We start from the raw sequence: 27839 nt of genomic DNA, 5'->3' as shown, positions 1-27839 counted from the left end.
TATTATTACTTTTTTGTTGTTGTTGTTCTTTAACTCCTTTTAAAATGAAGCATCAATATCAAAATATAAGATCAATTTCTAATTTTGCCAGATTTGTTCACTCTTTCCCTGTTGCAAGTACCTTTGGAAATAATTTACCACTTGCAGAACAGAGGCTTCTGTCTTCAAAGACATCTCACTCAAATTTGTATGGTAGCTGCTATGTTCTGAACATGCTCTATGCAACATTTACCTGCCTCAGTGTGCCTTTGTTCCTTCTGCTGGACTAGTAGTGCCTACAGTGTACACAGGCATCAGCCTTAAGGCTTGTCCTACTGTTACTTACAAACTTCTTGCAGTTTTTCTGAGTTGTCCCTCAGCAGTTACTTCCTGTAGTAACCTGTTAGTAGTTTGCTACCTTTATACTATGGGATAATTCAGTTATTTTCTAAAGTCAAGTCCCTGGAGTCTGCTCTGAAATAAGGGACATGGAACAGAGATAAAATAAAAGTGAATGCAGAGGAACCTGTGTACTTGAGAGATGCTTCTTCAGTAGAATGAGGCTGTTACATGAATAAAACTTCATGAATACAGCACTGTTTTTTTGGAGAGGGTGGTGAGGAAACCAAAAACAAACCATGGAAGATTAGCCAAGCGTAACGTGTTTTCCAAACCATTGGAAGGAATGTAGCCATGGTTCTCAAGTACACTTAAGCCAGCCAAAGTGTTCAAGGGATTGCATTTTGACCTGCTCCAATTCTTGTTATTGGAACATCTCTTTTGTATGATGAAACTGTAAACAGCAGGAAAACTTTAGCTACAGAAACCAGCGAAAAGAATTGTCTTCTCTGAAAGTTCAGGCTCTTGGATCTGGTAAGTTTTAAGTTAATATTGTGACTTAAATATTAACTGTCATCTTGGCAAATAGCTTCCCTGAGGAGCTCTTGAGTTTCTTCTGTTTGTTGACGGACTTGCTCAAGGAGTTTGGCCATTTGGCTTTTTCTGAACGCTAATGAAAATTCCGGATCTGAAGAGGAAAAATAAATGTTAGGCAACCTGCTGGTTTTCCCTGTATTTTAATGCAGATGCTTAGAAAGCTTTATATTTCAGGTTAGATACAGTTGATGGTTCTTATTACAGTGTAAAGTATAGAGAAGTTAGAACAATAGTCTTCTGCTACATAAAGATACTGAGTTTTCATTCCTATGACCATTCAAGATTGATTGCTGCTGAAGTCTCCTAATCCAGATGTCTAAAGCTCAGTTGCCAAATTCAGCCTTATGCAACAGGTGCATATCAAGATGTAGCAGGGTATTGGCTCTGGCTCTACATATGTGAAGATACACTCTATATACATTTGCTACCATATTATAACTCTCCTCTGTACTCACCTTCCACCCAAAATTTAAAAAAACTAATCAAAAATAGAAAAAAATCAAGGAACAAAATGTAAAGTGTGAAAAAGATGTGAGACTTCCCAGCTTTAACACCAGATAATCATGTGATTTGCTTGCTTTATCAAAATAAAATAAATTCATATTTGAAAAGCTTTTAGGCTGTGTCTAGTGCCAAACATTCTTATATTGGATAAAAATATCTGTACCTGAAGTCCTGTTTCCCTGCTGGTCAAAAAGCCTTTGGTTTTAAAGCAAACAAACAAAACCCCTGTCTTTACTGTAAAATACTTAAAACCAGGTAACAGCTACCCTTGAGATTATTCTGCTTGCTTAAGTGAGCAGAGCTAGTTGCCAGAGAAGTTGCCTGGCATTGTAATTTCTCTTACAAAGCAATGCCTGTGGCCTGCAGGAGCAGGCAGTGCCCGGGGGCTTGGCCCAGCAGGAAGGACATACCTTCTCTAAGTCTGCAGAATGTAGAGATGCCCAGCTGCTGAAAGCGGATCTCTTGGTGGGTAAGAAAATTCTTGAGGTAGTCCTGAATCTCTCCAATGTGACGCTTCAACAAAAGGATCATTTTTTCTGCATAAATGGGAGAACCATGAATGGTTGAGATGAATAGGAGCCTTTAAAACACTTCAAGAACTGATTTTTGTAACATCATTTAAGATTATGTTAATGACTCGTCTACCTTCAGCTACAACCAACGTTACTGTAAACAATGGCAAAGGATGTCCCTGTCCTACAGCTTCTCATGGTATTGCTGATACCTCAGGTAAATAAAACACTGAGCGGGCTGCTGTGGTAGGAAGCTGGTCCTTGTGCTTGAAGAAGGCCACAAGCAGCTAAATCAGATCTTTATCTATGGTCCATTTTAATCCCTGGGGTTTCTCATGCACTCAAGCACTGGTTATGTGTATTTCAAGGGTGACTTGTAGGTGCTTTTATGCTAATAAATATGTAGAGACCAGATGCTACAGGAACATTAAAGGTTGTTCGATGCCTGACAGCTAACTCATTTGGGAAAAGGCTCATTTCACTCCAGACAGTCATAAATCTCTTTGAAAGCAGAGGTAATGCTGTGTGACAGTTACCGTGACCTATCATGTGCTGGATGATGGAGGCAGCTTGAAAGGATGGCTCAGTATGTTCCAGTTGGCCAGCCAGTCTCACCAAGCATTTTGTTAAGGGTTCATCCATCCATTGGACCATGTGTAATGTGGCTCCTTCTGGAAGACAGAAAGGTAAGAGAGTAGTCTGTGAATAGAAACTCCAGTGTTGAAGAAATGAAGGTGAGAGGTCTGCCAGAAACCCTACTGCCTAAACAGGAAATCCTTCATGCAGCTAGAGAAGCAAAATAAGTGCTGAACTTGTGCAATATGTATGTTTAGGTTGTAAAAAAGGGTCATGTCCTGAGGTTATGCTCTCAGTAAGGTAGGGCTGTGGATTTGATTCATAGAAAGGCTGATGGGATTTTTAATTTGTTGGTTCTGTGTTCTGAAAGAATTAATCACTTCATGTACAAGATCCACTCTTGCCCAGTGGGCATCTTTTGAAAAATTAAATGTGACCTGTCCCCAGTTGCATGGCAATTACACCAGATACAAGAGAGAAACTGTTTGCCAGACAGTATCTAATGCTGGGGCAGGCTGGGAAAATTTACACTGATCCTCTCTGCCATGAGAGGGTGCTGTATGTTCCACAGGTGCTAATTTGGGATCTCTTAAAATGTGCAAAAAATGTGAAGAGAAAGAGCCACTTAGTATTTTAGTCTTTTTAAATTCCTATATTAGTTTGTGCTATTGTGAAATGAATTCAGCCAGAGAAACTGGGTGACATTACAAATCAAAGTAGACAGACCATGTACAACAGTAAAGTTCAGCAGAAAGAATTTTGAGTAAAAAATTTTAAGCAGTTCAACAGAAAAAATGTGCACAACAGAGCCTATGTGTCCTGACAGTGAGTCAGATCTTGGTCTTGAAGCTTGTGGCAAAATTCCCAGTGAATTTAAAGAGGAAGACCTGGGCTGTATGTCCACCTGTACTTCATCTCCTATTAGGATGAATAAAGAATACGTACACTTCTCGGATTAAGCCATTTATGGTGGGGTTGCTTCCCTACCTTGCTTTGCTAACTCAGCAAGGCAAGATGTCACATAACGGAGAGAGTCTTCTTGAGTGTCGGTAGAAAGCATGGTCTGGAGGAGACCTTCAACACATGGGCTCTCAATGATTCTCTACAACAAGAGAGAGAGTCACATTTAGCACTTCCTTTATCTTTTAGTGGTATCCGAGGACTTCCGATTTGCTGAATAACTCTTTGCAATACTGAGGGCTAAAACATTAATAATGGAAATGTCTCCTCTCAGATCTACCACAGCCAGGTGACAAACACGTTGGGTTGTTCAGATATCACCTGATTTTAGGTATCTTGCCAAACAGGCAATTTCCAGAGCTTGCTCTGTCTGTGGGATGTTCACATGATCACAGATCACTGCTGTACCTGGCTGTATGTTAATATTAAGCTGTCATGTGTTCAAGTCTTGCTGCAGAGGTGAATAAGCTGAGTGCTCCGTAGCAAAGCCTTGAGAAACGTGGAAGTCTTTCAGTTTCTCTTACTTGCCTCCAGGGCTTTGAAAACTTCCTAATGTTGAAATGCTCTGATCTGCAGAAATATGAGATGAGCTCTCACTAGCAAAAGTGGGTTCTGTTTCTGGAGGGAAATGTTATGAATTAAACATTTGTGTATCCCTTATCTTTTAAGTTGATTCTGCTATGCCAAAAAGTGGTATTGGACAGCATGTCTCTGTACTGGGATGTACATTTTAGAGACTGAGTTCAAAACAGATAAGAGACTTCACCTGTGCTTATCTGGATTAAAAGCACATGAGACCAAGAAATGAATCCTGAATGAGTCACCTGTTGGTGACTGGTTACTAGTGAAGCTGAATCACAAAGTCAACTCTCTGGGAGGTCCCAATAATAGAAGCTGCCTGCTCCATAAGGGAGCTCAGGTGTCTATCAACAAAAGAGAGTATCTTTTTTTGTGTGCTCATTTTATGTTGCAGTTTCTCAACTTGCTGCTTAGAGGCTAAAGCTGGATTCAAGACTGCTACCTTCCAAGCTCCCACACTCTGTTCCTGTCCTGCTGGCATAACAACACCTTTTTTTCCTCTCGTGCCAAGGACTCGTGTTTTAGGGATGGTTCATTCCTGGGAACCTGGTATCCCCACTCAGGTCTGTGGATTCGCTTGTGCAGTTAGAGCTAAATACTCTATACGTTATAAAGCCTTATGAAGATGAACCAGCTCCCTCCTGGTAACAGAATAAAATCACAGAATTTAAGTGACAAATACAGTATTTTTTTTAAAAGCAAGCTTTGAAAAGATGATCCATTTTTACTCTTATTGGGGGCTTTCAGTTTGAAGGAATCTGTTTCCCTGCAAAAATTGATTTCACAACTATCAGAGGTTCATATAATTCTTATCTTAGTGTAGATGAAAAAAAAAAAGTTTTCCTTTTGGCTAGTTTAAATCTCTGGAACTAATGGTAATTGGATCATGAACAAAGGAGGAAAAAAAAGGAACTGAATCTCAAAAAGCAGGTACTAGAACGTGGGAAAAAGCAGAGACTAGGATTTGGTTTTGCGTTTTTTTTTTTTTTCCCCCAATATTGATTGTTACTAGTGGAACTGTTTGATTAAGGTACTCTTAAAAGGCAAGGAGAAAGAAGTGCATCTGTGGATATGGATTTCATTAGAAGCAAAGTCAGCAATAGAGATCTTTATAGTAGCTTGGCACAACTAGTATCTTGCCAAACAGGCAAATCATACATCAATAGCTGGGGTTATATTTAACAAACTGTGAGTGAAATTAGATCAGTGTTGAACACTGTAAATGGATAACTAAGGGCAGCTGAAGAGTGAGAGTTAGGAAATAAGGATTCAGTTTATAACAAACCTCAGATTTTCCTGGAGGGTTCCTTTAATTAGTAAGAAATGTCTTTGTTAGAATTATGTTTTATACCTATGATGCAGTCATTCTAATTAGGTAACCACATCACTCATAGGAAAAATTAGACATTTCTTATTTTCATTAGCATTTTTATATTATATTAGAAAAATAAGAATAAAACCCACTTTAATTATGGCACATCAGGTCCTTTTATCCATACACACAATTTTGTGTAGAGTATGCTTGGTGTACGCCTCATTAAAAAAAAAAACACTCTGTGGGTAATGCTGATTTGATATAAACATAACTGCAACCTCCCAGCGTATAGTTCAGTGACAGTGACCTACCTGTACGTTTTTGGAAAGGCTCAGGTTTTTGATGATACAAGCAGTATGGCCAACAATCACAGGGTCTGTTTTATGTGCTGACAGTAGCATGCCCAGGCTCTGTAGTAGCTCAGCACATGCCAGAGTGTCCTGAAAAGAGCAACCAGAATCTCAATTACATCCAGTATGGACAACACAATGCAGCTTTGCAGCAACTATAGATAGACAGATCTTAGCTCTGAAAGATGAGCATTACTTAGGTCATTTAAAAATGGTGTAGTGTCTGGGTGCTGTGCTTTTTCTCTCAAAATATGGTCTACTGATTGGCACTGATATACAGAGCACTTGCTATGGAAAGCTGGAGTATTTAAGGTCCGGTAGTTTACTTCTGTTTGCATCAAACACTTCCCAGAGGTGGTTGGTGGTCAGGGAAAGGACGTGTAATCCTGACTGGAAGGAAAAGTGGTTAGGGTAGGTGTGAAAGGCAAAACTAGGTGGTGAAATAGCAGCAGCAGCATGTCCTCGAGTACCTCAGCAACTTACCGTGGCTACAATAATGGATGGTTTGGGATCAGGCATCACTTCAGTAACATGTTCCAAACAGCATCTTCTGAGTTGATACGTATGTTTCTCTGCTGCCTGATGGATATTTTAGAGGGACTTTTACAGAGTTCCTCTCTCTCTGAATGTAGTCTTTCTCCAATTACCACTAGTATTAATTGAATCAGATCTTCTCAGTTTGGATTACTGCCCAGGTAGTTTCCTCAGTAACAATATGGATCACGGGTGCACTGCTGTTTCTAAGAGAAACCTAATCTCAACAGGCTTTGGGTTAGGTCTACGGTTAAAAGCAAAATATTTCCTCTTGGAAGTGTTTTTACTTTCAGTCTCTTTCCCTTAGGAATTTGAGTTCTTTATGCAGTTCTTATGCTTGTTAGTAATGAACTATATTATTTGTGCTACTTAGAAATTGAGACACATTAGCAAGAGTGTTCAACATAAAACAGATCATTGGTCCTACATACAGTTGAAAAAAATCACATAATTCTGAAGCCTGTGAAATGTCAGGATAACTGAAGCAGCGTTGAAAGGCAGATGTCTTTAAAAATTAGTTTATCTTGCTTCTTTTACTTAGGTAAAATTGCAAAAGTGTATCTTATTTTAATATCAGATGACATCTTCACTTCTGTTCTTTTTAAGCACTGTCACAACCAGCAATCCTGAAATAAAACGTGAAAATAGATGGAAAGGGCAGCGCTATGCCTAAACTCAGGGCATTTAAAGAATCCTGTATGCCCATATAGCTGTAAATTCTCTCTGGTTTTATTTTCCTTTCTCTTCAAAGGCAGAAATAATATAATTTTAGATAATCCAATTAAATTACCACTGATGACTGTTTTCTGTGCTTTTGCACCGTGTCCTCTTTTCTATAGAATCTCATTAATCGCAGCATCCTTATTTGATTTGCTACAGTCTGAGAGGAAGACATTTTCTACAGACTATAAATGAATTTTCTAATATATAATGACTTCCCTGCCAAGCTCTTCTGTTTATTTAGGACCTACATTAGTAAGTGACAGTATTTTGCTGAACCTCTTTTCTGGTTGGTATATGGCTGGGATCCAAATTTTATTTTCTGGCTCAGTCCTGCACAACACGAGAGAATCACGAGAAAATTCCGAGTAAAAATGGATTGGTGGTTTAGATGGATATTGATCTAATTTCTCCCAAGGTTTAAAAAAAAAAAAAAAAAAGACAAGGAAAAGCATTCCAGCAGCAATTGTGGTTACAAGTGCAATGCTGCACTCACTCCCCTTATCCAGGGATTTCTTGACAAGATAAATATTATCCCGTTTACCAGGTAGCAAGATGGGAAGGCAAAGTTATTTTGTACCTGGAGTGGAAAGTCAGTGGCATCATCTGGAGTAGACAGACCCCTGTCACCCTGACTTCCAGGTCTTTGTTCAAAGGAATATGACTTAAAGGGCTGTTTTCTCACAAAGCCTCACTCTTTCTTTAGTATTCCAGGGTTGGCCTGTCTTTGTGAGAACTGAATAAAATTCCCCCTGCAAGAGGGAAGTTTTCCAGCGCTTGCTGGGAATCGCTGTCAACCGCCTGGCCAGGAGATTGCTAAAAAGGGGTTTAAGCTGGGAGAGGAGCTCCTGTGAAGCATTCCCGGGTGTTTGCCTCATGGTAACGAAAGGGCAGATGAATTCTGTCCTATTGTATCCTGGGTAGTATTTGCAATAATTCAAGCATCACTTGACTTGGTTGTAAAGGTTAGCTTTGTTCAGTGGTTTGTTTTCTAACAGCTGTTCCCATGGAGAAGTCCCTCTTTCACTCACAGAGAATTCAGCCTGAGTTAGAGAAAGAAACCTTGAAAAGACTTGAAAAACAGGCCAGAAAAGGCATGGAGGTGGGGAGGCAGGATATGAGTAAGGAGAGGTCAGCCTCTTCTCAGAGTGCCCAGGGCTCACTTGCACAAAGCAGCAACATTCAGTAGTCAGGGACAGCCATGTTTGCTCACTAAAACAGATTTTGAGATGTAGATACTTCTCACCAGAGAATAAACTCTCAAGGGTGATGCTTTGCTTTTCAGTCTCCTGCTGCTGATCGTTTTCCCCCATGAAGGACGGGCTGTTCCACTGCTGGTGTAACAAGGCTGAGCTCCCCGTGCCTTTGTTCCCACTGACGCTGTGCTGTGCCCTTTGTAGCTGGGGGTTTGAAGCACTGGTAAAGACACGATGCAGGATTGGGGAGAAAAGAAGCTGTAGGTAATCTTTGCTGGGAGAACAAGTGCAAATGGCGTTTGGGGGCAAGAAAAGCAAATGAGAGTGAGGACAATGTTCCAGCATAATGGCTCATACTGAGTAACATTTTTACTGTGTAAATAGCCTCCAACTAACTGAATGTATTTCAGTTGTAAGCTTCTTGAGAGCAAATTGTGTTTTGATTGCATGAGGCAGTTTGACAAGCAATGAAGATGTTTGGTGCTAATGCAGTCAGCACAAAACCTACAAAGCCACAGTGCCTTTGAGAAGCTCTGTGCTCTACTTGCTGCTTCCCAGGCGTTGAGCTTACCCGTTTTTTCCATCATGTCCTGGAGTTAGAGTAGGTGCAATGTGGTTCACGCTGTGCTGTGTACGTGCAGCTGAGGTGTAAGGCACCAGGCTTCCAATACCCAGAGGAAATTTCAAATCACATTGAATGTGTTTCAGCCTCAAGAAGCACCTAAGCCTAGCTGCAGTTACTCAGTCTGTCACTACTGCTTAAACCAGTGTGGCAGGAAAGGTTCTCACAATTTTTTTGCTTTATCTGCCCAAACTCTGACTCTCTTGAAAGGCTATTGTTAGCTTAAGACACTTATCAAAACCTTTTCATATCCATGATCCTAAAGATGTCTTTAATTACTGTAATGGAAAAGCACATTTAAAAATAATAATAATTTGTCAGTTGCTACTTACTGATTATTTTGTTTTATGTGGAGGATGAACGTACAGCAGGAATGTCTGTTTTGTTTATTTGCTGTATTTATTTCTAGTCAGACTTCATGTATTTGCATAGCGTTGCACTGTTAATGGTGGTGTTAATCCTGCATGTGGGCAAAAGAATCATTCTGTAACTAAGGACATGTGGAGACACAGGAAAGTCCTAGTGAATTAGCTGAAGACAGACAGGATTTCAAATTGTATTTGTCCCCCTTGCTGTCTTGATCCTAATTCAAAACATGCTAAATTTATGCAAATGTCTTTTAATAACTGTCCATTTAGGGAAGTGATGTATTTTTGCACTTTACTTTGCACTGATGCACTTTAAATGCATGCTCTAACTTAGTTTATCTGTTTTTCAGTGTGTGTGGAAGCTCTGTAGCCAAGGACCAACTTCCTCGGCTGTGCCCATGGTTGCAGTCTCTCAAGGTGTACGTGTGTGTCCTGCCCCTTGTACACCCATCTGGAGACCTACAGTCTCTGGACTGAGGGGACCACAGGGAGTTGCAGGGAGTGCAGGGCAGTATCCACACATCCATGGAATCTGACACCTGTCTCCCCCCGCTACCCTCCCCTGGGCCCCTTACAGGTAATCTGATTAACTGCATGATCCTTTGGATCCCACTCACCACAAAAAATACATTCCTCCGGTAGTTAAGTGACAGTGCAGATAGAGCTGACAAAACCTCATTATTCTGGGGGGGAGAGAGAAGGGTTGGGAGATCTCACAGAGCCTAGTGGTCATTCTCAAAATGCATTTTATATGCAGTTTTTCCATAAAAGGGCATTTCCCCAGGTGGTAGCCAGAGCTACTCTTTCCCCTCTGGTCTTGGGAAATGACCTCCCCTACCTGGTTGTGTGGGTGCTGGGACAGTATCCAGAGCAGAGCGATGGAGGCGTGACGCACGTCCTTGCTGCCAGATGCCAGGAGAGAGAGCAGCTTGGGTTGGATGTCCTCAACAACCATCTCAGCCTGGATGTCCACTGGTTTGGAAAAATGACCAAGGTCAGGGAGCTTCAGAGCACTGGGAGGAGGCATTTGGGCCCCAACTCAAACATCTGACTGTGCCTCAGTGATGAAATTAGAGGGGATCTTTTTATAAAAATAATCTCTCATTTATTCTGGATCCTTTTGCCAGGATTAATACAGGCTTGAGAGCAGAACATAGGTTTGGGCACCCTTCAGTTTGTATCTGAACCTCAGCAAGAAGAAATGAGGGGAATTTTCTGAGTCCTTCATTGGCATAAGGCCCAGTAAGAAGGTGGGAGCTTCTGCTGCACAGACAGAAAGTCCTTCCCAAGCACCACCTATCTTTCAGAGTTATGGTTAGCCAGGGGGTACATCAGCCCTCCTGGCTGGATCCTTATACCCCGCTTCTCCCTGCCACCTCAGCGAGTCCTTTTGGGCACTTAAAAGGCAATGCCAAAGCAGCCAGCAGATGGAGTGGCAGTCCTAAAAGGCCAAGCAGACGAGGGGTTTTCAGCTGCCAAGGAGCAGTGTGGCAGTTCCTTCACTCCCAACTCCACTATAACTGTGATTGCTTTCTAGATGAACAACTCCACCCTGAACCCTAGGGCTCTAGTGTTGAGTGTGCCAGTCCTCTGCTTTCATCTCCTGAGTATGCTGTAGAAATGGACCCTGAGCATTTTATTTTAGGATTTTTTTAAGAGGATGACAAATGCTTGGGAGAAAATTATATTTAATGATAGACAGATTCACGCCTTCCCCACTAAGCAGCAGTTTCAGGAGACATTCTGTCCTAATCAGATTTAATGCTTAAGAAACATGGAAGGGAGAAAGACTTACTAAGTTGCAAAGGCTCTGTGCTAAGAAGGCCTCTGCTGTCTCTCTCACTATGTCCAGATACTTCTCCCTCACTATCTGGGAGTTCTGAGGCAGATTTGCACCTCCCTGCACCTCCCTCTTCCCTTAACATCCAAATAAAATGTACAAAAGAGGGTATCTCTTTGCTCTTAATATGAAAGGTTCCCAGCCCACTATGCTCACTCTGAAAGGCAGAGAGAAAAAGAAAAAGAAATAGTGTGGTTTGTTTATCTCCAAGATATTGCTTACCACTGGTAGCCAAATTTCTTAGGCAAACACATGCCTGGCTTGAAACCTGCTTGTGCCAAAGAGAAAAAAAAAAAAAAAGAATGAGAGGAGAGAGAGAAAAAAAGAGAGCTTTCAGTAATGCATGTTCTTGCCTACTGTATACAAAATGAATGTGACAACACTAGAAAGCTATTACATTTATCTTCAGAGAACAAATTTGGGGATATGGGTTGGGTTTTTTTCAAAGTTTTGATGAATTTTTTTCAACCTCCTCTAGTATCAGTCATTCTATTGTTGATGAGGAAAAGCCAACGGGGTTCAGATGTTGGTTTATTTTAAAATGTCAGATAAGTTATAGGAAAATGGAGTAAATTTGTCTCATTTGCTTTGCCTTTTTTTCTCCTCCCTCCTACACAGAATTTAAGGTTCCACCCTTTAAATCCTGAACTGTGATTTACTGCAGTTTCTTTGGTGTGGCTCCCAACAAAGGAAAATGTTCGTTATTCTTTGAAGCCATACAGTCAAAGTTACAGATACCAAGGAAAAAAAATAAAAAAGTATAATAGATGCTCCAGATACTTTCTGTCGCTGCCACAATGATCAAAGATAGTTGAGAGCCTGGACAGAGCACTTCACACATGTAGTTTCAAGTTTAAAGAATACAGGCCATCCTAGTCTAAAGAAAGCGGTCAGGGCTGTGAAAAAACTTTAATGATTTCCCTTCTCTTTCTCCATACATTGACCTTGTAGAACCTATGTATCTTCTAATATATGTTATTTTTTCACATGGGAAAGGTGCTGCATAGGCACCTGTACAGTAGATGACCAGAATTGTGCTAGACTGAAACTGGAAGCCCAAGCTTATAGCTCTACTCTGATGCTAAACCTTTACACAAAGAGAAACCTATAGCTTTACCTTGTCCACAGAAGAGGATAGGAGAGAGATGAGTGTGCGCAGCAGGAATCTGTTGCTGTGTCTCAGCATGGCTTCGTGGTGCTGAACATTGGCTGCCACATTGCTTAGGGCAGCACAGCTGTAATACTGCAGAGAAGCAAAAGAAAAGTAAATAGAGAGGAGGTCACAGTGGTGACATGCTGAAGAGCATAAAAATAAACTGGAGAAATGCTCAGACTTAATGCTGATGAAAATAAAGTGCTTTTTCATCTTAAGGGTGTTTTATCGAGTAGATGTGATAACACACATCTTTTTTTCCTCCAAGAAAAGTGATGCAATCTGCTATAGCTACCACAGCAATCATGCTGTGGCACTGTGTGTTGTACAAACCCATTAGGACCCTGGGTATTTGGGAATGTACTGTGCTGCTGCAATGACACTGCTGCTGCCACCTAAGTTAGGTCATCTGCATCTCCTGTATTATATGTTTACATTCATTTACTCAAGCTGGATGTAGTCATTGCCCTAGTGTGCCAGATCATTTTCAAAGGATTTAAACATTAACACTAGGGAGGATTATATATATTTGAGTATGTATTACTAGGGAGATATAATGAGAAGAAACAGGTTGAACTGCAGAGAAGGAAAATTTAAGATGAATGTCAGAGAAAGCTGATAACACTGAAACGGTTTGCAGAAAGCAATTCCAGAGGCTCCATCCCTTCAGACATTTAAAAGAAATCTGAATAGAGATAACAAAACTGATGGAGAAAACAATCCTGTACTACTCAGAGGACTGAATGAATGAACTAGTGGATTTTAAGGTTTACAACTCTGATTCATAGTTTTTCATCAGCATACTTTTGAACCAAGACCAGCTCTCTTAAGTGTGCAGAATCAAAGAGGTGTCTGTGGCAGGCATGAAACAGGAAGATCTCCCAGACACACACAAGAAGAAAAAAAATCTTTGCAAGTTATGCCTTCTCAGAACTCTTAGTAAAATTGCTTAGAGTGGAAGATTAAAGTTAGGATGCAAATGAAAACAGAGAAAGAGTCCTATCCGCAATGTGTCTGATGATCTGAAAGACACAAGAAGGTAACCGCATAATAACTGTGTGCATGTGTTACTGTGTGCTGGCAGATGCACTTCTGCATCATAAACTTTCTCCTGTGGAGCTAAACAAACTGAGAGTTTTGAATATACATTATCTGTCTGAGCTGAGTTTCACCAAGATGCTCTCACATGTTTCCCCGCTTCTCCAGAGGAACCTACACCCCTCTCCACCTTTTCATTTATACATGCTGTGGCTTGTGCTCTCCTTACAGTCACACTGTTAAGCGTTTAAAAATCTGACCTGTTTGAGCCATACCTGCACTTCTGAGTCAGGAGATTCCAGCAGCAAGGCAAGAACTGGTAGGGCTCCTTCCTTGCATAGGACCTGTTGGATTTTCTCTGACATTTTAAAAAAAAAAAAAAAAAGTGCTGTTAGTGTGTCTTTCCCCTTCTCTCCCTCTTATCTGGAGGCACCATTCAAAAGGAATATGCACAATCATTGGATTCTAGAGAGTGGTGATGTTGTCCAAATATACGCCAATCAGTGTGACTGGCGAGTATATAATTTAGAGCATATGCAATATAGCAGTATGCAGACATTTTAGCAAAATGACTAGCAGGCTGTCTGATCCATTAAGCCTTTGCTGGTTTTATGTTACAGCCTATTCTGAGGATCTGAAAAACCTCAGTTACGATATTCACCACGATTTCTGTATTTAAAAAACAAATTCTTATAAAAATTCTGAATAATAAGAGAAGTGTAATAGCCAACTGTAGAAGTTCTTACCAACCATTCCCTTCCACCATATAGAGATAAGAGATGTTACTCACACCTATAACGTTTAGCTGTGTGGGATAATGGTATCATCTAGATAGGTGAGATTTAATGCTGGTTTATTTCAGTTAATGTATGCTAATGCACATATTATTTCAGAGGATCAAATACTGCTTTTGCTGAAGCTGATGGCAAATATCCCAGGAGCCTGTAATGCTTGGCCCATAATAGTTACATTTTCCATCTTCCAACAGCAAGTTAGAGCTCTAAGTCTATGTTCCTAGAGCTTGACCTTGTTGGATTAGCTTCTGAGATTGCCTCAAAGTATCACCAAATGTGCTACTAACGTTCTAGACCAAGTCACTTCTTTAACATTTTTTTTTCCTATTTGACTGATGATTTGAGTGCTTGTACATAACCTAAGGGTTGAAAAGCCTTTCTATTTTGGTACTAGGCAAAAAAGGGTCTGTATTACCTAAAGAGAGGCCAAACTTAAATCATCAGCCTATGTATCAACAAGAATGCCATATGCAAAGGAAAATTTTGTTGCTCAGGTAAGCTTTTATTCTTGCCTTAACCATTTTGAATTACTCCTCTATTAGTAAGAAATTTTTCTATCAGCAACTTTAGATAAAACATTAGTGAGAAAGTACCTGATTGTGTGAGGTTGAGAATAGCACCAACTGCATTTTGTTGGACCCTAGGATCGTAGGAATTGGCAAGAGACAGCAGGGGTGTAACTCCTTGAGCAGCACCAATAGCTTCTCGGTTGGACTCTGGAAAAAAGAATGAGAGTAAGAATGAGAGAATGAGAACAAGAGAGAGAGTGAGAGGGAGGGAGAAAGAGAAATAGAAAGAAAGAGAGGAAGAAGGAAGGAAGAAAGAAGGAAGGTATTGCCATCTTATTGTGAGCCAGGAGCAGGCCAACTAGAAGGATTAGATTTCTCTGGCATTAGCTTCTCTGATTCTTTTGTATATATCAAAATTTCTTTGCATGCTCAAAGAAAACTTAAAAATTACAAGAGCTCAGTGGGAAACTTACTCATGACTTCTGGATCAGCCATAGATCACAGCTGGTTCAATGCTTTTTTTTTTTGTGACTGGGATGATTGAAGTAAAAGGACCATAAGTTCCCTTAAACAGGTTACCAAGGTGTCGTACTTGCCTTGTACCCGATATGTCTGATCAAGCTATTCACAGCGTGCCAACCAAAAACTACATAACTAACTGAAATTAAGACTGAATTAATTTAGCAGGGTATATTCAGGGCTGGTTTCTCATTTTGAATGTGCCTGTGTCACTCCTTTGACAGCTAAACAAGGAAGAAGTTTTTAAAGACAGAATTTGACTTAACTATTGGAATTTGAAAAGATGCTTCTTCTCTGAAGTGGTGATGCTTCCTTACATGGGAGTGTATTACGTTGTACAGTTGTATTAAATATCCTGGAGTATAAGGACAATTCAAAAAAGATCTGCAGAGTCCCTCGAGACTCTTGAATGAAAAACTGGGGGAAAAAAACCTATAATACTTAAATAATGCTATAAAATTAACTATATAAAATACTATAAAACATATTTATATACTGTGTATGTAAGTATACTACATATGATAAAGTTATACTATGGTATGAAATGTTTTAAAAAATTAAAAAAATTCCATTCTTTTAAAAAATCTGCTTTTAGTTCTACTCCTTTTGTTTTGGACTTAGTGAAGGTAGCCTCAGCTGCACTGTATGGAAGAGAATCTTTCCATTATGTTCTTCCCTACCCCTCTACCATGAGGCCATCAAACCATTTGCAACAAATAACCTGCTGCCACACTGAGTCAGCTATGGTCCTCTCGCACCTATTGTCTTATTTATATCTATACGTTATCTGTATTTCTATCTTATAAGCGTTCTATTGGCATAATTTTGTAAAAATAAGGTGTTGACAGTGCTGTTTTTTGAAGCTCATAAAGCTCATATAAATAGAAATTAGACCAATGTAAAATTCTCTTAATACTAGAGTACTCTACAGATTATTTTACTAAAGGAAAAAGCAAAGGCCATAGTCTGCATCTTCCATTGTTTATATGAGCCAAACTGCTACTGAAGACCACAGGAGTGTTAATTGAGTATTGGTTCATTTATGTACATTTCTAGACAGTTTAAACAATGGCTAGTTTCAAGAAGTTTGCTGAGAGAAACATGAAGAAGAAAGCAAGAAATATGAGTATTTTATACTCAAGGAAATATCTTTTATTCTGAAAAAAAACCCCTCTAATTTTTGAACAAAATAATTGTTCTGGAAAGAGTCATGTATTTAAAAATAGCTTTTACACATGGGATATTCTGGTGAAATATTCTGGTCACTTCTGCAGACAAGCCTTTCTCCAATCTAATCTGCCTGCATCTTGTTCTTTTGTTTCCCTCAGTGGAAGCAGAAATTCTTTTGTGTGGCTCTGTTCTGGTTTCAGCTGGGATAGAGTTAATTTTCTTCCTAGTAGCTGGTACAGTGCTGTGTTTTGGATTTAGTGTGAGAAAAATGTTGATAAGACACTGATGTAGATGTTGCTAAATAGCGCTTATCCTAAGCTAAGGATTTTTCAGTTTCCCATGCTCTGCCAGCAAGCAGGTGTACAAGAAGCTGTACTGACAGCTGACCTGAACTAGCCAAAGGGATATTCCATACCAGGGAACATCATGTTCGCTATATAAACTGGGGGTGGGGGGAAGTTGGCTGGAGGGTGGATCACTGCTCAGGCTGTGGATGATGAGCAATTGCATTGTGCATCATTTGTCTTTTCTTGGGTTTTATTTCTCTCTTTTTAAAAAAAAAATTAGTTTTTCATCACAATTATTATTATTATATTGTTTTATTTTGGTTATTAAACCGTTCTTATCTCAACCAGTGAGTTTTACTTTTTATTTTCAATTCTCTTCCCTGTCCCACTGGGTGGGGAGAAGAGTGAGCAAGTGGCTGTGTGGTGCTTAGTTGCTGGCTGGGGTTAAACCGTGACAGGCTCCAACTGATGGAATCTAGTGTGGTGTGATGTAAACTCTCATTGGTTGAGTAAAGAAGAGAGGTAAAAAGATTAAGAGTTCAGATATTGCCACTTCCTTCATTCTTTCACACAATGCACTCCATGAATGTTTGTGAATGTGGAAGAGAACCAAGGGGATTACAAACATTTAGATAAAACTTGGACAAATTCTTTCTTCCTCTTTCCCTTCTAGGGCAGGGAAGGGGAATCCTATACCCTCTTGTGAGAGAGCTTCTCAGGGGTGCATTTTCAGTCTGAAGATCTTCTGAAGAAAGCACTGGCCATGACAGAATATGAGCCATTGGGTGCTTCAGAAGTTTTTCTTCTTTAAAGAAACACAACTGTCTTGATTTGGAAAGGCTTCACATCCATGACAGCTCAAACAATTTTTCTGCCCGAGGGCTCAGAGGTGGTGGTCAACACTGGAAGCCTACAGTGGCAGGATGAGCACTTATAGCCTGTTTTGGAAGGCAGTGGCACATGGAGACCCAGGCACCCCACTCCTGCCCGGAAGGACTGGAGCACCTGTTCTCATCACAAGAGAGTGGAGAGACCACAACAGGTACCCACATGATGGAAACCTCTGTGACCAAAATATTTGTTTTTTTTCTTTTCCCTTGGGTTATTCGCTAGCTGACAAGTTCCCCTCTGCAGCCTGTTAGTGCCCATTATTGTGGGTTTGCTGGATTCATTCTTACATATGCCATTTTCCCTTATCCTTCTCTCCATTCTCATTCTAGTTTTGGTCAGATAATGCGGCTGAACACTATCTGTTTTGTCAACATATGACAGAATGGGTGGAGAAATCTATCTCACCAAGATGTGTAACTGTACTATCATCTCTGTAAGACATGTGGCAGGCTAGGTTATGTTTCTCTCCTGAACCACCTATTTATCTAAGTAATACAGTCTCTCCACAGATGCCACTGCAATCACCGATGCCCCTTGGAGTGCTTTTAGAAGGGAACCATGTATTCAGATGCTCCTCTAAAATGAGAAAATCAATAACAGCTATTCAAGCTGGGTTTGAATAACTCACCTTGAAACCTGTATTTATAAATTATATTTTTCCACTCTCTGCCATTTGTGTGGTCGAAAATTCTCCTGTCTGTACAACTTTGAACGTGCTCTACACTCAGTTCATCCTCCTTGTTTAGCTTAATGCAGATGTTCAGGCCTCCCTAAACCCTTGCTGTGAGCGTTTAGTTCTGTTCCTATGTAGTTTGAGAAAAGTTCTTATCCCAGAACTGGTAACTTTCACTCACAGAATGAAAAGCTGCAGATAACTGCAAATGTGCATGTGTTCTTTTGCTGTGTGGACAAATGCTAGTGTCGGAACAAACTGACCTTCACTTCCTTTTCATCTGAATAAGTTGGTTTGCTGTTTTTATTTTTGGCTATCTATTGAAGCAGTAAGTATCAGACAACCCAACTTATGTATAACTTGCAGTCACACTGCTAAACAGCTTCACTCTGTACAGTCTTGAATGCTCATTGTAGCACAATTAAGACATTACCATTCTTGGATTTAGAATTTTAGTCACCTTAAAGCTATCTAAGGATATCCTAATTTGATTGTGCTTCCATATTTATCTTTTTTAAACCATTCTGAAGCATGAATTTCTTACCTGAAGGACACTACTGAACAGAATACTTTTCTCAAGCAGACTCTTTAAGATATCAGAGTCTGTGAGTTAAAATTAAAATAAAGTCTAGAGAATTGCCTCTTGCTTTAGTCTCATTGCTGTGGTATCTAAATATAGTCTGAAAAAGAAATAAATGGATCCAGTCCATCTAAATCCTAGTTAAAGTGGGACAGAGATCCTCAACACTCATCAGATCCCAGGCAGCAACCCAGCTTTGCAGGACTGCCTACCTCTGTGTTCAGCAGATGCCTTCCTAGCTAGTTTGCAAGCTCCTTGAGTGCTGAATTTGAAGTATTTGTGCTCAGAAGTACACTGGCACTTAAGGGAGCGGAGCGTGCAAGGCATTAGGTGACCACGCTGAACAGAGAATTAAGGTGGATTGGATCTGGAGTGGCTTAGGGTTCCCTATACTCTGGGTTAGAGACAGAGACACCTAGAAGGGTAAGAGTGCCTTCAGGACTAAGAAACATCCTTAGGTCCCCAAACAAGTCACTTCCTCTGCGGGCTGCTTAAAACAGGTGAAGGGATATCTCTGTGTAGATCTTCACTGACTATACACAAAGGAAGTCCTTCTAGTGCCAGGTATCTAAAATTTTAGCAATGCCATGCCTAATTTAGACATTTAAATGAGGCGATTTGCAATCCACACAAAGTAACATAGCATACAGATTTCTTAACCTGATCCTAGTAATACATAATGCTTAAAAGTAAGTTTCAAACAGGAAAGTGTTTAAAAACCTGCAAATAAAAAAGGTGGGATAAAATGCAAATCCGCACTTTCAGGTAGTTTGGAACCTGCTTATACGCTCCCCCTTCACAACATAAATATTTTAATGAGAAAGTAACACTTTCACCATGCTTTTCTCAGCCTTCTGGGAGATCTGATTGCAACTTCCCATACTGGAGAAGGGAGCTGGTGGAATGAACACTGCAGGAAGGGAAATAAATGTTATTCGTGGCTTTTTATACAGGCCTTTACACAATCTGTAGAGTAGAATTACACAGTTTGCAAAAGGTAGAATAAGCCAGACTAACCTGATAACCCGTGGTTGAGCTTATCTGTCTGGATGTCAGAAAAATATATCATTATATGAAATATGCATAGTTAAGCAAGAGAAGTTGGTGAAAAATGCAAGTAGCACATGATGGATAGGGAACTGACTAAAAGAAGCTGGCAGCAAGTTTTGCTGAATGGGAATGACCAGCTGGAAGGAGGCTACAAGTGGAATTTCACAGACTGGTCTGTAGTTGGTTTTGAACTGGAAAGTTAATACAAAGGTGTGAGTGCAGCACTGTCAAATGTGGTGGAGGACTGGAATATTTTACAAATAACAGACAAGTTAGAAGACTGAAACAACAAGAAACAGAAGGAAACCTTATAGCACAAAATGCAGGAACATGCACTTGCAAACATTTGTTGCAAACCCTTAATTAATAGGTGTCTACCAGAAACAGCAGCAGATGAGGAGAAAGACTATGTGATTAAGTTAGCTGTAGGATGACAATATCACCATGATGCAGTCACAAAAAAAGCAAGTGTTATAATGAGTGTACCACAAAATATATTTCCCTAGATGCCACAATAAAAGACACAGGTGAGACCCCAGCTGAAATACTGCACATTTCTGGTGATCTCTCTTTCAGAAGAGATTAATTCAAAATGGAACTCCTGCAGCATTTATGTACATCTTGGGACTGTAACTGAGGTCTGTAACTGCACCTGAGGTCTGTGGTATCACAAAACAGCAGATGCAATTGCTACGTTCCATTTCTGGAACATATCATTTACACCCAGAAGGGATATGAAGATGAATGGAGAGCCTCACATACAAGAGGAGTCTTACATGAGCTTGGCTTTTTCAGTCTAGTAAAATGAAGAAGCCTCATCAGCATAGACATCAGAGGCAGAACTACTTAAGCAAAAGCCAGTGTAGACACTAATTAAGATAAGCTGGTCATGAATATATTTAGGTTAGAAATCAGAAGAAGGTTTGTAATCATAAGAGAATGAAGGTCAGAAACACTGAGAAAAAGATCTTAACTAGAATCTCAAGAAGTTGAATTAATGATGTGGGAATATCAAAACTTGCTGTTGCACCTTATGACTCTTAAACCAATTGCAAACAGGTTGTTTCACCTTGAAATATGAAGTAAGAGTTAAACGAATTCACTGCAGAGGATAAAGAGAAAGAACAGCACACTCACCTGAAACAGCCAAAGTCATGGTGCAGGCACAGGAATTACACTGGACAGTGGGATCCTCTGACTCAAGCAGATCCAGAATTGGCTCAAGTAAACCCATTTGGACAACTAATTCTTTGTCAACTATTCATAAATTCAGAAAAAATGGACAAACACAAAAGTAAACAGTTAATGGCTTTGTGAAGAGATTACATCTTCCTTTGACTGCTTTGGGAGTCTATATTATAATTATGCAAAACAGACCTAGGATGGAAACAGCCTGAAAGGCACTCACAGTCCCTAGCTTGGTTTGCTTGATTCCTCTTCAACTCATGAAAGAGTGTAAGAGATGTTCAGAGGTTCTATTTCAGAAGGTCCCAAATATTTCTATTTGGAATTCTGTTTTCAAACATAAGGTTCCTTTTGGAAAGTAGAACTGCAACTTTCCAGTAGGTTCACAATTTATTCAGTTCCCCCCCGCCTTTTTCTTCTGAAGTCTACACTTTAAAGATTATTTTTCACTTGTAAATAGTGAGATGATAGTATCTGCAGCAAGATCCTTAAAAAATTAAAAGAAAAAAGCAAGCTTCATTGAAGACTGACCCTGTCTTCTGCTGTTATGGGATAGCCTAATGGAATACCTGTTGTGGCCCAGGTGCCAGGGAGTGCAGCAGTAGATGTAATAAGGACTCAATTGATGAGGTGTGGGGTGTTCATGCCCTGTCTATCAACATAGTTTATTGGGAAGCTTTTCATCTGCAGCTCCCAGATCCTATCTCAATTTCATTTGTCCTATTAGCTACAGAAGAAAGTGAATTCTATTAAACATTTTTTTTAAATCTGCAAGCAATTTAGGACCAATGTCCAGTTAATAAATAACAAGAAAATGATCACTGTCTCTTATTTCTAAGAGTTGTATCTGTTGCTTGAAAGGGTAAGTGGTGGGCTCTCGATCCAAGAAAGAGAATAGTATAGCTGTTCCCACACCCTTCTGGGAATTTATCAGCTTTTGTACACAGATCCAAGATCTCTTACCACATGATATAATTTAGCTAGAGGGATCTGATATATCCTGGTGCTGCCAGAATCTATATGGCTTGCAGTCAAAAACAGACTCACACCTGTCCTATCAGGAACACAAAAATGGAATTTGGATTTGTGGAGACCTGGGTGTGTGGATGGACCCTCCTTTTGTCTGAGTCTGGCTGAAGAGATACTTTTTCACCTGAAGAGAGTTGTATTGTTAATTACTCACTATGTCCTTCCAGCAAGAAGTTGACAAGGGACAAGGAAGACATCTGCTGCACCTCCAGGTCAGCAGACCGCAGTAAGGCATAGAAGGGTTCCAGATGCTCCACAGGCAGGGGGATGTTCACTGCAGGAATGAGAGGAAATATTCAGGAGTCTCATCATTCACCGCAGACACATTTTTCTCTTGTTGGTTTTAAGCCTCAGGTGCTACCATACATAGGCTGAGTTGTATTCACCTTCATTTATATCCCATTGCTACTAGCAAAACAAGACAAGTTTCCTGAAAAGGTTTTGTATAATCAAGTACTTCATGGGAAGGGAAACAATATGCCTCACTACCAAACAAGTCATTCTGCCTCACAGCAGGTCCTTGTGTTGTGGCTATCTGCACTTTTTATCCAGCAAAAAATATATGGGATAAAGTTATCAAGCCAAGTGCCAGAATATTCTCTTTAAAGTAAATTTAAAACAAGCAAATAAATAAATCCCAGCTTGCTTGTTGCTGGTATTTCTACCTTTTTGTAGGACCCAAATTCTTGCTGGAATTTCATTTGGCGTATCTAGGCTGACTTCTAACCATTTACAAATTACATAGGAGCCAAGTGCTCCCACAGAATTGGTGGGACAAAGAAGAACGTTTCCTTTATAAATTTCCACTACAATCTGGGTTCTAAAGTTTTGTTCTCTTCCAAAAATTATATAATATAAAACTTTAAATGATCACTATGTCTACTTCCTTTCACTGTATTTTGACTGTGCTAGTCTCAGGAGATTCAGTATACATTGCATCTAATGACTTCAGGTTCTTCTGAGTTTTACAGAAGTATTACATAATTAGTCTTTTATAATCACGAGAGGTATCTCCTCATAGCAAAACCCAGAATGACTTTGCCCACATGACAATGACAGCATTTCCATTTTCCTTAGCAAACAACACAGCATGAAAGAAAAAAAGAACTTTGATTAATGAATCAAATGGAGTTTCACAGTTGGAAATAATACTTTTGTTTATAATTACGTGACATTTTTCTAATGCACTGAGATAACTTACTGTGCTGACTCATATGCAAGTAATAGAGGGCAGCAGACTGCTGTAAACCTGCATTTTCTGAAAAGGCTAAGGTCCTCAAGGCTTCCAGAGGGTCCTTTCCAAGCGGTGACATTTCAAAACCTAAAGATGTACAATGACAGTACAAACTCAATTACACCTGAAAAGGGTTAGTTTACAAAAAGAAATTAAAATTTGCAGACAATCAAACACATAAGGATTTTTGTACTGCAACAACTCCATAGAGCCCAGCTAGTCTTATTCATGTTTCCATGAGGAGAAGCAATAAATGACTCTGGAATAACCTGTCTTTGCCAACGCCTCTTGTGAAGCACACAAAGCTAGTGATTGGAAGCAAGATAAATTATAACCTTTAGACACTTTTATGCTATCCAATATAAATGCAGGTGTTCTTGTTCTTCATAAAAATCTTTATCTTTTCCTGAATCATAGAAGATCTTTGTTATAACGCATCTACTGAACATGGTGTTCTTAGTTATGAGCTATAGAAAGAATGTTTATTTCTAATTTACCACCTTTTAAGTTCACTGTTTCCTGTCCTGGATATTACAATAAAGGATTTCAGGGAATAGCAACATGGATTGCAAATGGGCTTGCCTCAGGCTCAAATTTCTAGCATGAGTCTACCTGTTCTCGAGTATGATAATTCCCCTATGAATAAAACAGATGTTCAGCAATAGCCATCAAGCAACAGCAGTCACGCATGACTTCTGTAAGTCACTGTATAATGTACTTATAATGTCTGGAATGGAGCAGCAGAGAGGAAAAAAATAGGGCTATTGAACCAATGCTCAATAGTATAAACTGTTGAAAAGGTAAGGTAGTATAAACTGACTGGTGCAGCACAAAAGATATTTTCAGACAGTAGATTAAAGCAGTGCATTAAAGACTGAAATATCTCTATGAACAAGATCTAGCTACTTTACATCCCATAGGAAAAAGAGATGCGAAGCATGTGAGGAGTGTGAGCTTTCATGCCTCAGTGCAAAACTCAGCCAATATCTCAAGCCATCAGAAGCTGCTGACCTGTCGAGTAGCAAACTCCTTCAGGCTTAGGTAAGGGGGCTTCACAGAACAACTGCTTCATATAAAGACCAATTTTGTTTAATAGTTAACAATACACAGGGAAGGACTAGCCAGTGTGTGCAAGAAAAAATAAAATTTCTTAATGTAGCTTAATTCTGTTCCTTAAACACTGACTATCTAAGTCTCCCACATATCTGTGCATTTTTGTTTGGGAGAGTGATAAAGCAAAAGCCACTCAAAATCTTCATCTGCTTATAATATCAAGCATTTGCTGCCCTAGCTAACACCTGAGTATGATGATCAACCATCAATTCTCTTCTTGAACCCAAATTGTCCAGATATTGGCTCCCTGATTATTATCGTCTATCCAAAACTGAGGGTTGGCTTGCTTCACCTTGGAATAAAATACACAGGTGAGTGCTAAAGTAGTAGGAGGGTTGTGTCTTGGTTTTCTTTGTGAGGCTTCCTTGCCTCCACCCGTCCTGGCAGCAGGATTTGGACACTCAGAGAATCAACCTTGGTTCTTCTTCCTGGGTGCTGTGTATGTCCTATCACAGACATTGGGACCTCCCCGAGAGCACACGCTGTCATCTGTATACTCCTGTCACAGAGGCTCTAGGCTCCCTGCTGCTGTACCCCAGCTACTGAGGATCCAAGACCGACCAGCCTTTTGAAGACCCCTCTCAGAGGAAAGCATTTCTCAAGAAAACCTACACTTAGTCTTTTCAGAAAGTACCAGTGGGTACTGCAAAGGGCCAGTCTAGCCTCACCATTTTTTCCAGACCATCCCTTCATTGCACTTGATCTATCAACTGTGCTGGGATCCTGCCAAGACAGTCTCTTATACAGTCAGAAGCATGCTAGCATTTGGAAGAACAAGTTCAGCCCTGGAAGATCTCCACCATACATCAGTCTGAAAGATCCGGTCCTATTCTGGATATGGACTTCAGGATTTAGCCAGTGCCTAATGTGCAACAGTTAGTGAACCGTATCAGCAGCAGAGGACCCCCCACATTCACAGGGCAATGACACCAGCTAATACCAGCTGAGGCTAATTCACACATGTTCCCAACAACCAGCGTCAGAGCAATTATTCCAAAGGTTGTTCCATGACAGACCATTTCAAACAGCATTAACTGTGTCACACCAAGGAAAAATGTCTCTCCTGGTCCCCCTCAGAAGATGGTTTTATGTCCCAAAAAAGGCAAATTAAGAAATAGTAGTTTGTGTTCCACACCCTTCACATAAATGAAAGTAGAAAGCCGTACCATTTTGTGTAGTAGCTTTAGCCCAAAGTTGTTAAACTTAAAGCAATATGCCCAGTTAGCTGTGAGACAACGCAAAATGAAACAAGCAATGGCCCCTGCCTAAGCTTGAGACAACGAATGTTTTAAGGTTGGACAACTGACGAAACACACTCATCCAAGATGATATTCTATGACTGCAGGAGTGAAATAAAATAAGTTTTCCTATTGATATAGTTGTGTCCTATGACAGGATAGAGAGGACATCACAAGTAGATTAATGGGGGAATTAGGCAGGTAGCCTGTAAAGCAGAGGAGATACATGAAGAGTTATGGATCTACTTTGATTCATGCAGAATCCCATGATTGTGTTCAAGCCTTGTGTCTAAAATGTATGCACAAAAGCACTTAGGTAGACCAGTTTCTTGGAATCCTGGGAGCCCAATGATGCTTGTCCCAGGGTGATTTCGACCTTCCCCATGCAGACACCGCCAGCACAAGTCCAGGTGTTCTGCAGCCAGCCAACATGGATGTGCACAACTCAGCCAGGATCACAGGGTGACTTGCCTGCTCACAGCTTGGCACTCATGTAGCACCCAGTGTTGGTACAGCCTGTTTCCAGCTTTTATCACCTAGAGTGACTTCAAAAAATTAACTTTAATTACTAGAACGACTCACTTTTATGAAACATATTTACATGGGTTATGTATTAACAGTGGTGGCAGAGTAAGAGTGACTGACCATTTCAATCTAAATCCAACTGTTATGCCACTTGAGCCCTGGGTGTTCCATACACGAAGAAGACGCTCTGTAGCTCTGGTCTTTCCTACAACATCACCAAGCTGCTCCATGCCATGCCAGAGCAGTTCAGCCAGCAATCTGTTTTCAACCCACAAAATCCATCTCCTTGTTCTTTCACAACCCTTCAGAGAAAAAAACAAGCCCTCTTACCTGTTTCAATATGCTGCAGAAACTCCTGTGCTGTCACCCTCTCATGAGGCTGCAGGATGGGCTTGTACAGCTGTCTGGCTTTAGAGCTGTTTTGTTTTAAACAGCAGCATTTGCTTATAAGAGTTAGGCATTCCTTGATGCCATGCATCAAGTCGGAGGACATCCTCTGAACAAAGGCCACGAAGTCCCGCAGCAGCTGCATGCATCGTCCACACAGTTGACCCATTCTTGTTCCAAGAGCAGCACAAAGCAAGAGGAAAAGGAGATGGAAAGAGAAGTTTCTTCTCAACTTGTCCACTTTTCACACTAACTTGCTGCCTCAGTGTTTTTCCTGGCTTACAGATGTTAACACTACACCGTGTGCCACTGCTGTAAAAGCAGACAAGCTTCTGTGTCCCAAAAAAGCTACATCGCACACCAAAGCTGCTTTCTGCAGATCTCAGAGAGTCTACAAAATATTGTTTAAAAGGCTGGACTGGAACCACCCTCCCTTTGCTTGAAGAAAAATGAAATTATGACCTAAACACATTTCGTGGAGCACAAATGGAGTTTAACTCCTGGAGCATCCACCAAAGCCTTCATATGGCTAGAAAAGCTCTAGGATAATGGAAAGAGCAACCTCAGTTTTTGTAAGGCAGCTTTCCACATGAAAGGCAGGCACCACCTTGTCTGCATGTGTACAAGCTGCAGCTGCCAATGAGAAAAGAAGATCAAAAAAAAAAACCTAAAAAAACCCACGCGAACAGGTTTTTCCAGTTCGGAAAAGCCCAGACCGGAACAAAGGCCCTGTTGGGCAAACAGCTCATAACTCAGTCAACTGAGACTTTGCAAATCAGCAAGAATATAAAACAAAAGAAAACAAAACAAATACAGTGGCCAAATGAATTTACAACTGTTTTCCTCCTGTCAAGTAAATCCTGCAGAGTGAGCTGGATAAGCTAGCAATGGGAGGATGCAAAAATCATCTGCCGTTTTCATGCAGAAAAAGGTAGCAACAGGAAAAAGAGCAATTCTCCTTTTGCTCCATCCTTTTGCTTAATTCACCGGTCTGGTGCATATGCCCACCCTTAGTTGAACACATTTACAAATGACCTTGGTCTAATTACTGCAGCATGAAGTGACATTTGTAACATTCTTGAGGTTTCCAGTAAAATCTGGTGAAAGGGCTCAAACCAATGTAACTTCTGATTAAGATTAAACTGTGATGCATGAAAGTTTTGCTTGTGTTTGTTTCCCAATGACTCCTTAACTGTTTTCCCTGGGCCTCTTTGTCTGTCTAGACAAAAGTAAAATGCTCCCAGTACAACTCACTGATAGCAGACTCAAAGCCTTCAATGGGCACTTGGGCAAACTAAGAAAGGGGAACTCGAACAAAAGGACGCAGAGATACCATCGAGGGAGGATGATCTCCCCGATTTAGGAAGAAGACACCTGGACTTCATAGGGCATGCTCTGGAAAGAGCAGACACCGTGAAGAAGACCACGTACTTCCCTCGACTACCGAAGACCCTCACCCTATTTCTACTACCC

The 27839-nt window shown here is 40.3% G+C and overlaps 1 protein-coding gene across 1 annotated transcript; it reads right to left on the bottom strand.

Annotated features, from left to right (window-relative positions):
- Positions 1-16: 16 nt before the first annotated feature.
- LOC141956188 (uncharacterized) lies at positions 17-26856 on the bottom strand. Its single transcript, XM_074896403.1, has 14 exons — positions 26310-26856; positions 23071-23190; positions 22024-22143; positions 20793-20912; positions 14570-14692; positions 13458-13540; positions 12109-12234; positions 11214-11259; positions 9990-10123; positions 5673-5801; positions 3495-3609; positions 2468-2602; positions 1830-1955; positions 17-1006 (listed from the first exon to the last, which is right to left on the bottom strand). Exons 1-14 carry the CDS (start codon positions 26533-26535, stop codon positions 885-887), a joined length of 1725 nt encoding a protein of 574 aa, XP_074752504.1. The 5' UTR covers positions 26536-26856; the 3' UTR covers positions 17-884.
- Between the last annotated feature and the right edge of the window lie 983 nt (positions 26857-27839).

This window comes from Athene noctua, chromosome 1 (assembly GCF_965140245.1).
Source record: "Athene noctua chromosome 1, bAthNoc1.hap1.1, whole genome shotgun sequence".
NCBI classification, from domain to species: Eukaryota; Metazoa; Chordata; class Aves; order Strigiformes; family Strigidae; genus Athene; species Athene noctua.
Note: the sequence above shows the minus strand (reverse complement) of the source record. Positions and strands in the feature narration are given on the sequence as shown.

Bases quoted from the DNA above. Each gene is read 5' to 3' on its own strand.
- LOC141956188 (XM_074896403.1), bottom strand. From the start codon at position 26,535: ATGGGTCAACTGTGTGGACGATGCATGCAGCTGCTGCGGGACTTCGTG. The intron at 13,541-14,569 runs GTACTTTCTCAC...TTAAAATGTCAG, and splicing joins TCTCAACCTCACACAATCAG to AGAAAATCCAACAGGTCCTA. The intron at 3,610-5,672 runs GTAGGTCACTGT...CTCTTGTTGTAG, and splicing joins GCCTTTCCAAAAACGTACAG to AGAATCATTGAGAGCCCATG.